Source organism: Sebastes fasciatus, chromosome 10 (genome assembly GCF_043250625.1).
Source record: "Sebastes fasciatus isolate fSebFas1 chromosome 10, fSebFas1.pri, whole genome shotgun sequence".
Classification (NCBI taxonomy): domain Eukaryota; kingdom Metazoa; phylum Chordata; class Actinopteri; order Perciformes; family Sebastidae; genus Sebastes; species Sebastes fasciatus.
In genome coordinates, this window is record NC_133804.1 from 29,928,215 (window position 1) to 29,940,052 (window position 11,838).

At 44.2% G+C, this 11,838-nt stretch overlaps 1 protein-coding gene across 4 annotated transcripts in view; it reads left to right on the forward strand.

Moving 5' to 3' along the window:
* enox2 (ecto-NOX disulfide-thiol exchanger 2) overlaps positions 1-8,476 on the forward strand; it is a 209,735-nt gene extending 201,259 nt beyond the window's left edge. For all 4 annotated transcript variants that reach the window (XM_074649303.1, XM_074649302.1, XM_074649305.1 and 1 more), the window contains 2 exons: positions 2,813-2,898; positions 7,649-8,476. In XM_074649303.1, coding sequence (XP_074505404.1) covers positions 2,813-2,898; positions 7,649-7,780 — 218 coding nt within the window. In that variant the 3' untranslated portion in view covers positions 7,781-8,476. The remainder of the gene's footprint in view (positions 1-2,812; positions 2,899-7,648) is intronic.
* The last annotated feature ends 3,362 nt before the right edge of the window (positions 8,477-11,838 follow it).

Here is an 11,838-nt window from a genome sequence, read left to right on the forward strand (position 1 = left end):
TTTTGCTGTATTTTTACCTATGAGCTGCTCAGTAGAGGTAGGAACTAGAGATGTCACGCTACCAGAAATGTAGTAGTCGATACCAATACCAGTGAAATTCCACAATTCTCGATAACCAAATTGATAAAAAAAAATAATAATAAATTCCATTACCGTTCAGGGTTCATGTCTAAAGGCCAAAGTGTTTATACGTGCTCCAAATGGCCACACTGCTACTCAAGCTGCCTCAGGGCTGCACCCCACCGCCTCCCTCATCTCTCTCAGAGTATTAAAGGGCTTTCAAACTGCGAGCAGCACAACGCCACCGCCGCACTACAAGCTGCTGCTGTATTAGTTGGGTCACATTGCTTACTAGTTGATTATTGTTCCAGACCAAATAATCAGATTCTGAAGCTGATGTTGCTCCAATAATCTTCTGTATCATTCAGGTACAGATACAGTAAAATCAGCTCCTGTATCTTTTCCCTGTAGCTGTGGTTGCCGTGGTCACGCAGCTAGCTGCAGCAGCTACTTGTAATAAATAAATACGTTTGAACGGTTGCCCTCCCTCTCCTCGCCGCCGCTGACCTCAACGGCACGTCTGCCATTGTGTAAACAATAAAGGCGGCAACCACTCGCTGTCTGAAAGCTCTCCCCTCGGCATTCACCGTGTTGCACTTTAACACAAAAAAAAATGACAGAAGTAGTTGTATGAAGAGTAACAAAGAGAGCTCGAGAGTAAGGTTCAACTTACTTTCAAGCACAGTGCTGCATAAAGTGGGCATCATTGTGTGATGGTCTGCTGCAGCCACGACCCCCAAGCCCCCTCGTTTTAAATACACCTCAAGGTGGGTGCATATTCACAAATACATTTGTATTAAATAAAAATACCATTAAGTAATTAACACAGCGTGAACCTGGGGTGCAGGAAGTATTCCAGCACACGAGTATTGGTTGGTTTCCGGAGCTGCAGGTATTACATTTGATGGGTATTTGAAGGGGCTGGGATAATACAAGATTCACAGAGTGGTGTGAAAGGGGGGTCTGAAGGGGCTTACGGCTCGGTTTTTCCCCGGGCACTCGAGCAGATTACCATGGCCGTGGCATTGTTGGAAACTAGCAGCAGGTGTGAGTGCTGTAAAAAACTCAAGCGGACATTCTCGTGGTGTCTTCAGATGCAGCACAAAGCACAAAGTCAGTGGAAATACTCAAGCAGCGATTTGCTCTAGCGGGTGCAATTTAAGGTGAAAGCTCACCTGCCTCCTTGTTGAGCTACAAATTGTCCTGACACTGTAAAGCAGAAGCTTGGGATTCCCATCAGATTCAGAAAAATCTAATAGTCACAGTTTGCATTTATCCTGAGTTGTATGACTCAAAGGAGGAAATGTGGTGTAAAATAAGGGCACAGTTTGAGTTTCTGTTGACTTTTAAATATATTTGAATGTTCGTCTTTTTAAATATTTATTGTAGGGCTGTCAAAGTTAACGCAATAATTGCTTAACGCAATTTTATTTTAACGCCACTAATAATTTTGCTGAGGAAAAACTGTCATGGCCATTTTCAAAGGGGTCCCTTGACCTCTGACCTCAAGATATGTGAATGAAAATGGGTTCTATGGGTACCCACGAGTCTCCCCTTTACAGACACGCCCACTTTATGATAATCACATGCAGTTTGGGGCAAGTCATAGTCAAGTCAGCACACTGACACACTGACAGCTGTTGTTGCCTGTTGGGCTGCAGTTTGCCATGTTATGAGTTGAGCATATTTTTATGCTAAATGCAGTACCTGTGAGGGTTTCTGGACTATATCTGTCATTGAAAAGCATATTTGCCCACTCCCATGTTGATAAGAGGATTAAATACTTGACAAATCTTCCTTTTAAAGGTACATTTGAACAGATAAATGTGTGATTAATTTGCGATTAACTATGGACAATCATGCGATTAATCGCGATTAAATATTTGAATCGATTGACAGCCCTAATTTATTGATAATTAATGTGAGACTAAATATGAGCTCTGGCAATCTGCACACAGAGTGGGTGCTTGTAGTTACATCAAACGTCTGTTGGAGAACATGTTCATTGGCTCTTTGAAGGCAAATAAACACAGGCATCAAAACCGCTCCAGTGGGCGATTTTATGCAAATAAATCAACATGAATGTTCTACTTTGTGTTGTATCTGAATGGACCATTAGACTCCCAGTCAGTCTCGTGTTCATTGGCAGCTCCAGGCTACAACGTTGTTTGTGTTGAAGTTTCCTCCTGCAGGTGATAAAAAAATGAAGCCTTGAAGTAGTAATGTCCTCTTAAAAAAATGAAGCCTTGAAGTAGTAATGTCCTCTTAAAAAAATGAAGCCTTGAAGTAGTAATGTCCTCTTAAAAGTCTCCAGTGATTGTTTTATTGTTGCTCTAGTGTTGGAGCCAGTGGAAAGCATCGTGACTTTAACACTGTGTTTGTTTCAACTGGTGGTCCCTCGATGCTCTATAGGTGGTTAGTAAGCAGAGGTGGAGGATTATCTCTCTCCTGGCCCTGTCTGCGAGCTGATAGCAGATGGTTTGTATGAGCTGGGGGAGAGCATGGCTTTGATGAGAGACAACGGCATCAAAGCTGTCATTAAACACTCCCTCTAATCTGGAGCCACAATATACAAGAGGCTCTTAACAGTGCTGGGACTCTGGGAGAAGCCACTCGAAGCTCGCCTTAGACTCAGTCAGAGGAGAGAAGGAGAACATCCGTTGGCAGATTGTACATTTCTTTTTGACAGGTGACAGAAACTGGAGGTATGTGACGTGTCTCTGCTTTTAACATGTTGTCTGTTCTACCTCAGGGATCATTTCGACGTTCCTGCACGTCCACCCGTTTGGAGCCAGCATCGAGTACATCTGTTCCTACCTGCAGCGTTTGGACACCAAGGTAACAGGCACGCATGAATCAAGACTGTGGAGTAGATTAGCAGAGCCGGCCCTCGGTATCACTCTGGATTAGATGCACCCCGTACAGACGCTGTGTCAGTACCCCCTACAGGGCTGACATATGGGCTTGTTGTGTGCCAGGGTCCTGCTGTGTAGTACAGACACAGACCCTCAATGCATTAGCAGTGCTCCTTCATGCTTTTACAGCCCTTTCCATTGAAATGGACGCTTTTGGTTCTTAAAGGGATAGTTTGGGTGTTTTGAGGTGGGTTGTGTGAGCTACTTATTCATAGTCAGCATATTACCTACAGTAGATGGCGAGAAGAAGACAGATGTTACCATACGGAACCACAGCAATGTACTGCTGTGGACGGGGCCGGCAGCAAAACGTACTTTAGCCACCTAAAAGAAAGGCTAAAATAGAATATTTTCGCTGATTTACCTCGCCGTGAAACAGCTATATAGTCTGTGTTTCGTTATCTATGCTCTCGCCAAAGCAACCAGACTCCATTGAACAAAAGCGGTAATTTTACCTCGCAGAACACAGGAGTTGTTGGTCCACCGCTGCCTCGATCAGGTAGTTTGTTTGTGTTATAGTGTGACGTTGGTTAGTTCAGATTCACCAGAATCACACAATATCACAAACAAACTAACCGATCGAGGCAGAGGTAGACCAGCAGCCCCCCGTGTTCTGCGAGGTAAAATTACAGTTATTTTCAATGGAGTCTAGTGGCTTTTGCGAGAGCATAGATGGATACAACGGCTTCAGCTCCCTGTCGGAAAGGGCTGTCTCACGGCAAGGTAAATCAGTGAAAATATTCTAAATATAGCGTACACTTCAAATGATATTGATTTTTTTTTTAGGTGAGCCTTTCTTTTAGGTGACTAAAATACGTTTTGTTGCCGGCCCCGTCCACGGCAGTGAATTGCTTTGCTTCTGTGCGGTAACTCTTGTCTGCTTCTCCAAACTGGGGTCATGTTGACCGTCATCTACTGTAGGTAATACACTGACTATGGTTAAGTACCTCAAACAACCCCACTTCAAAACACCCAAACTATCCCTTTAAACGTGTGGCCGAAACACTTAAAAGGAATAATTTGACATTTTGGAAAGCAGTATTGATGTTCTCATCTAAATCTGCCAATATGTCGTAGTATCCGTTTAAATAATCAGGATAGGATAGATATAGATTGTGTACTTTAAAGATCTCTTTTGCAAGAGGGATGCCTGACAAGGGATGGGTTCATTAAGGTCCAATGCTAACGAATCTCATATCAAACCTTTCTTATTAGCAAAGAGCAACGGAAAACATAAAAGTTGCAGCCTTTTTTTGATCTGACTGTCGCTGGTTTAAAGGACAGACATGACCCGTGGCAGATTAGATCAGCTGCAGATAATTGGCGTTAATTCTGTAACGGCTAAAAAATGAACATTTCTGGCTGCCCTCTGGTTAATATGCTCTCTGCAGCTGGTGTCTATATTCAGCCAAAGATTGTTTGTGAGTGGAAAGACGCATCATTTCATAACGCCACTGTGCGTTTTTATTGTTCAACAGGGACCAACAGAGTGCCGACTCTTCTCTAGGGAAATGATCTAGCTGATCATCTAGCATTAATTTACCCTTCGGTGTTTGGAGTTAGTAGCTCGTAAAGCTCAGCAGGATGCAGCTAGTAATTTAACGTTCATTAAAAACTGTAGTGTTTCTGCCTCCTCAGCCAAGAAAAGGTGTCTAGACGAAGGATTGTTATGTGATAAATGGATTCCATACTGGATTTGAGTATTGGTATTGACCCCTATTTCTGGACCTGAGTACAACTGAGGAAACATTCATTGAGAAAAAGACAGTCAGTCACACAAAAACCCCAAACAACATCAGAAACGATCTCTAAATGTATGTTTGGTTTTGAAGTAGAATCCAAAATACTTCAAAAACTTTGTTTCAGACAACTTAAACTTTGGAGACAGTTTCTCTCGCTCTTCTATACTGAAATGTCATACCTATATGTCTCGCCATATCTGGCTTGTTGTGAGATTTCCCTCGACGCCGGAACATATTAAAACTAGATCCTTCATTCTGACATTTGAAGCCAAACACCACCCTCGGTTTTCCACTCTGTCTGGCGAAGCACAGCTATTTCATCCCCATCGTTCTGCGGAGGCATTTTCAGACGTAATATCGCTCTTCACCGTCACTTACACAAGGCTTTCAAAAGGCCAACTTCCAATGTCACCTCCAGCAGGTAACACTGAGATTAATGGCCATTTCTGCTCTCCGCCCCGACAAGGAGACCTTCAGGAGAAAATTGGCAGATGTCGCCGCTCCCTTTGCAGCCGGCCAAACAGAAGACACATTAAACATCTTGGCTGTAACCGTCAAATTTCAAGCTACTTAAAACTTACTCAAGAATTAATTTGTCAAAAAACGTTGTCTCTGCGTCCGCAGGGTTGCCCCGAGAAATCACTGTTCTCTGTGGCTTTGAATATGCTCATCACCGCCGTGACTCACTCTCACACATGCAAAGAATAGAGTGTGTTTCTCTCATGCCTTTTGGGGCTTTTTGTCTGGTGTGTCTGTGTGTTCGTGTGTTGTGTGTATGTGAGCGTACACCCACGCTTGTCTGTCTGTGTGCGTATGAGTTTGCCCGTGCATCTGTTGTTCTCACATCGACTCTCTCGCTACACACATCAAGCAGCCCACAGAGTTTTGTCAATATCACTGACTAGACTCTCCAACAACAAGCCCAGTGCTCTCTGCTTATCTACCGGCTCCACACACGGCTCCATTGTCTGTGATGTCACGGCGGTCCTATCTCCCCGTGATGGACCTTAATGCATCCTGACATCAGCACGGGGCTCCAACATCCTAGTTATTAATGCAACACAGTGTGGGTCGCCTACAGTGGGGTTTTTTGGCGGTGTCACCTCAGGATTTCAGATGACTGATGATCCGCGGCCCACCCGAGTGGTGTGAGCCAGATTACGCTTAGTCAGGTGGCGGCTATGCCGTCAAACTCTGGCTATAAATTTACTTGCACTATGATTCTCTGATTGCAGTGGAGGTGTGAGTAGAGAGGGGGTGTGGAGTGTGTAGAAGAATAAAGTGTGGATGTATGAGCAACGTCCAGAGTTAACTCATCGGTTGACTCGGCAAGGGCTCGTTAAAAAGGGCCTTTTTTTGGAACTGCAAAAACAAATTAGCATTTTTCATAGCAGCATGACCTACTCACTGCTATTTGTAAATAATGTGTTATTTTAAAAATAAAAAGGAGAATAGGTGCAAGGCTTTTGGAAAAGCTTGCACACTGATTCCAAACACTAATTTATTTAAACATACATTTAGGTCTGTTTGATCTACACAATGTCAGAAAATTGTGAGAACTGTTGATCAGTGTCTCCAAAAGCCCAAGATGACGTCCTCAAATGTCTTGTTTTGTCCACAACTCAAAGATATTCAGTTTACTGTCATAGAGGAGTAAAGAAACCATAATATATTCACATTTAAGATGCTGGAATCAGAGAATCTAGTCCTTTTTTTTTCTTAAAAAAATACTCAAACTGTTTAATCGATTTTCGAAATAGTTGGCAAAAATACCATGCACTTGAAATGAAATCACATTTGTGACTTAGCGAGAAGAGAGCTTAACAGACATTTTTTTGAAGCTGCAACACTTCATATTTTGATATTGATCCCTACTTAACATTGGGATCGTCTTGATCACAGAGGTTATACATAAAACAGGAGAACAGAAGTTTGATATGTTCGAGTTATATGCTGCTATTTTGTGTGGAGCCTTTGTAACAGACAGCCGGTCAACACAATGGTTTTATTTGTTTTTTAATTGCTCACAGTCACAGGAAGTGTACAGTAGCTTGAGTTTAAGATTCACATCTCTAATGCCACCAACATTTCTCAAAAGTCCATTAAAACATCGTGGTCCATTCTGTCAAAAAAACAAGCTTCAAGGATGATTAAAATTGAATGAAGCATTGCAGCCAGCAGCAGCAAGTCACTGGTGACAGACTGTAGACCGGAGCAGTGTCTGTGTTTCTCAAAGATTTGATTGGCATTCATACAATCCCTGTTACAATCCCATACAATCCCAATTCAAGGGATCCCATACGTCCCTGCGATCGATGCACGGGCATCGATCGCAGGGACGTCCCACACCAATACACATGGACGTACTGAGGAGAGATGCTGGACAGTGCTGGCTTTCCGATAGTTGTATTATCACTCTTTCCATCCACCACTATTGGTTTTGTGTTATCAGCCCTACTTGTATTAGTTATTACAGCTGCTAGACTGCTATTGTGGCTGCTTCTATATCTCTCTCTCTCTATCTCTCTCTCTCTCTCTCTCACTCTATCTATCTATCCCCCCAGCCGGTCTCGGCAGATGGCCGCCCGCCCTGCGCCCGGTTCTGCTCCAGGTTTCTTCCCAGTAATCGGGGAGTTTTTCCTGGCCACAGTGCGCTTGGTGGATCCTGTTGGGTCTCAAAACTATGGTGCACGGTCATAGACCTGCTCTACATATAAAGCGTCTTGAGATAACTTCTGTTGTGATTTGACGCTATACAAAAATAAATTGATTTGATTTGATTTGATTTGATTTGATTTGATTTGATACAAAATCAACTTTTCCAAACTTTCAGATAAAATGGCAACTTGGAGAGGGATCCAGAGTGACTATGTGTATACGTGCAGTCTCTGTGGACGTTGTTCTTCATCTAACGCTGGTGTGTTTCCACAGATTAACACCAGTGAAGTGGAGGCTCTTCTTACTCGGCTGCCCTGCACCTTCAGACAGGAGCTGACCGGCGTCGGAGCCAGCCTGGAGAAACGCTGGAACTTCTGCGGCTTCCAGGGCATCAAGAGCACATAGGACTCTGCCCGCTTACGCTTCTGGGGACGTGGAATAGACGACAAGGCGGACGAGACAACATAGAGGACGCCTGTAGAGATGCGAAAGACACAGTATAAAGCCCACGAATATCAAAGACGGTGGACTGTACAAGGACACAGAAGACTGAGCACAGATCTCTGATCAAGAGGTAATGTTACATGAGCATTTCAGGGACTCTGTAGGTGGCAGAGACGTACAAACTCAGCATCTCCATGGTTACGGGAAAGTTGACACCAAACCGCGGTGGCAAAATCTTCATGAGCTTGAACTCTAAATATTTTTAGACATAACAGCTCTCCGGGAGTCACAGAAGAAGACCACCGATTCCTACAGTCACTGGATTATTACGTAGTTATGGCCCCACGTGGGTCGGGTATTGTGCTTTCTGAGCCTGCGGTTGGCTCTGTACGGTGTCAGTGTGAGCCAGGACCGCAGGGCTAACTGGGGAGGCTTATCAGGGTCTAACTGAACACTGAACACACAAACCTCCCAACCCTTCGGCCTCCCTCTCTTCTCTTTTTGCTGTTCCTGGTTTGTAAAATAGATCAAAAATGGATATATTTCTTCATTTTCTGTAAAGGCTGTTAACAGTTGCATAGAATCATTTGTTGTAATACACTGTAAATGCTTGGATGATATTTTTGATTATAAAAAAGACGTTTGAGTATATAAAAATGTTGTATTTTATATATCTGCTCGGAGAGGCTGGTTGTGAAATAAGTGTGTGGTTGTAGTGCAGTTGTACAAACATCTTTCAGCCTGCCAACCTTCACTAACAGACACACACACACATGCACCTGCACAAAGACAAGTGGTCTACATCTAAAGTTTGTGCCCATTCTTGCTTGAAGGGCATTATGTTTTTTTCCGACGTCTACCTTTTTTTCTGTTCTTAGAGTAGATGCACTCAAGGCTGGTTTTAGTGCCTTACATAAGGGCATTTGTGTCTTTCAAAAGCAAATGAAGTCTGGCTCTCAGCCTGGCTAAAGGCAACGCACAGCAGCACTGCACTTTACTGGGAAACACACTTTGGGGATCATGTTAATGATGTTTAATTGGTGAGGCAGTTGTTGTGTGCTGTTGCTACCACAGTATGTGTGTGTGTGTGTGTGTGTGTTTGTGTTCTACTTTCCTGGATCCATATATTAAGTGGTTATACAACGCTCTTCAGAGGGGAGTTTTTCTTCTCCGTCTTTGCCAGATAGAGAGCTCTCGCCGCCAGGACTGGAGGTTCCTCCCAAAAGCCCAGTCAAGCATTCTTAATGCGCCTCCACTGGGCTATTTGGCGGCGTGCTCTCCTCCCTCGTCGCTCCGAGAAACAAAGGTTTATTATTACGCATGATTTGCTCTCGTCGGCCTCCTCCGTCTCCTACGGGCATTGCGTTTGAAAAATTAGCGCTCGTGCACTTGTCAGCGTTACTACTCCTCGTACCTGAATTAATGATGGGGAATGAGTACGTTTTGCCTACGAGCTCCTACAAGGCTTTTCCTTCCGTGTGCGTGTGTCCATTATTAACGGCGTTGGTTTGAATGGAAAGAGGGTTTCATGGGTGAAAAGCAAACTATCTGTCATGGGAGTGGAGTTGTCTGCGTGTTAAATACAGTATGTAACCTCCAGCCCACCTCCGTCTGTAGGCTTCTGTTTAGCGTGATTAGGAAAGCGTGAATTCTGGTGTATTCTTTTTTTATTATATGTAGTCGTAGCAATGTGCGAGAGCAGAGATCAGGGCTGTCTCTCTCTTATTATGACACATCCTCCAGTTATTTGTTATGATGATGATGTCTCTGATAGATGAGGAGCTGCAAATCCATACTTTTCAGCTTCTTCCTGCTTGATGGTGCACTTGGGATCCTGAGAGAAGAAGAAGTTGCGCATCGCTACACTTCCTCTCCACGCTGCAAGACTTGATCTCATCCCTGATGACACAAACTAGCACACCTCTCTCACTCATTAGGTTTCTCTCTCCTGACATAAACAAAACACTAATACGCTGCATTCTTCTCTTTCAGAAGCTGCTTTCTGCCTTTGCGTTTCCTCCCAACTGAGTTGCCGTTCCTGCACTGATTGACTGCAGGCGCTCGCAATTTATCTCTCTTACAGCTGTTTGTGGGTGAGTGAGTGCACGCACAAACATGCCTGCGATTGTGCATCAGATTCTCTGGGCATTGCACAAGGAGGTAAACACAGACTAATTAAATCCAGCAGCAGTCCCCTGGTGAATGCCGCTCTCCATTCACTGTTGTCTTCTCAACGCTGCGACGCAGCGAGGAGCCTCCTCATTAATTCCATTCAAGGTGTACGCAAGCGAAAAGCTATCCAAGGGTGTGATTTACCTCCCCGGCGGTGACGATGCCGTAGGACGACTCCCACCTTGTGGAGTCACTGGGAGGGATGTTTGAAGACGCCCTTGGGCATCTGCTGATGTTAAGCTTTTAGCAAACACTGAGCCTTGATTTTTAAATTTAAGGGCATTTTGGGGGGGGATTTCTTAGAATGAGTTCATAAATCCATCACGTTTAAGGTATAATTGAGGAGATAACCAGGTTCTTTAGGGTGATATCATGATGCTCAAGATACCCTTAATTACCTTTTCCTCTCATGTTGCGTCCTGAAGGCATCCTCATCTACTTAATTATGATTAGGGCGTCCCCTGAGCGAGCAGGTGAGAGGATGCCGGCTGTGTGGTCCATAATAAGGTAAACAATCGCAACGGAAAGTGGATTAGAGGAACACAGAGGGGCATCGCTTCTGTGCTCGTCCACGTTGGTCATGGACCAACAGGTCTGCAGCTGAAGAGTTTGGACACTCTGACTAAACTGGCTTCTCACAGAGCAGCGTGCTGCTGTTTTTTGGCTGTCACCAGATGAATCACAACACATCTAGATGTTAACTCGCTCAAAAAGCTGACGGTGGTGAGTCAACAGCTCCTCCTATTGAGCACAACAGCAGCTACACCTCACACTCCAGTTTGTCAGCCAGCACCGGGGGGGTGATTTGCATTGACAGCGGGTGTATGGCCACAGCGCCGGGGGACATGTTCATGCGGGTTTCCATCTCAACAAAAGCTCCACGGTCCTCATTAATTTATGTATGCATAAAAGCTCCTAAAATGTACCCTATTTCCAGGGTGCCAGAGCTGCAGCACCGTGATGCAGCACAGCTCCAGAAACATTTGCCCGCAGGCACTTGGAATGACATCTTAGGAACCAAAAACTATGGAGTATTAAAACTAGAACTAAAGAGATTTCTATTTCTTTGAGGATTATTAGCTTGGCAGGTACCAAATCATGTTTTTTGTACAATGTTTTTTGTTTACCGCGTTTCGGTATGCTCCGAGAATTGCATGCACTTTTAGCCTGAATGAATAGCAAGTGTTGGAATAATTGCTTTACACTGCTCTCTGGGGTGTCTGGGCACAGGATGTTAAGCTGCGGATTTCAGTGGAGTATGACACACAGTGCATCTCGCTGTTTAATTCAATGTCTCTCTCCTTCCTTCTCTCTGCGATACTGTAGATCTTTATACAAAGTAGGAAAGCACAGCAGTGGATGCCCATAAGGAATTTGCACCAACTAAGCAGGCTCTGCCACATCAAATACTCAAACCCTACAGGTGAGAGGAACAGTAAAGAGGGGGAAGTCTCTCTCTGTGCTTTGGGGAAATGTATTCATGGGATTCTTCCAAAAAATCGTTGGCGTTTAATTCTGTTCTGTCTAAGGAAATGTCTTGTCCAAAGATCCTCCTGCCGTTAGGTCCAGCAGTGGTATTTCAGGCCCATTAGTTGGTGAAACCAGTGGGCCTGATCAGTGTGTTTGATCTGAAATGTCAGCAAAGTGCAGCTCATGCCAGGTTAGACGGGATAGTGAAACTCTCTCCTAATGAGCGATGGCCACTCTTCACGCTGTTATGAATCGAGTGACCTTTACCAAAGAAGAATCGCTTCGCACCGACAGCAATTATCTGCACAGTGGAAACTTTTTTGAGAAAAAGTTTATTTTTAGGTTTGAGAAGTGGTTGGGTCAGCGTCAGTTCTGTC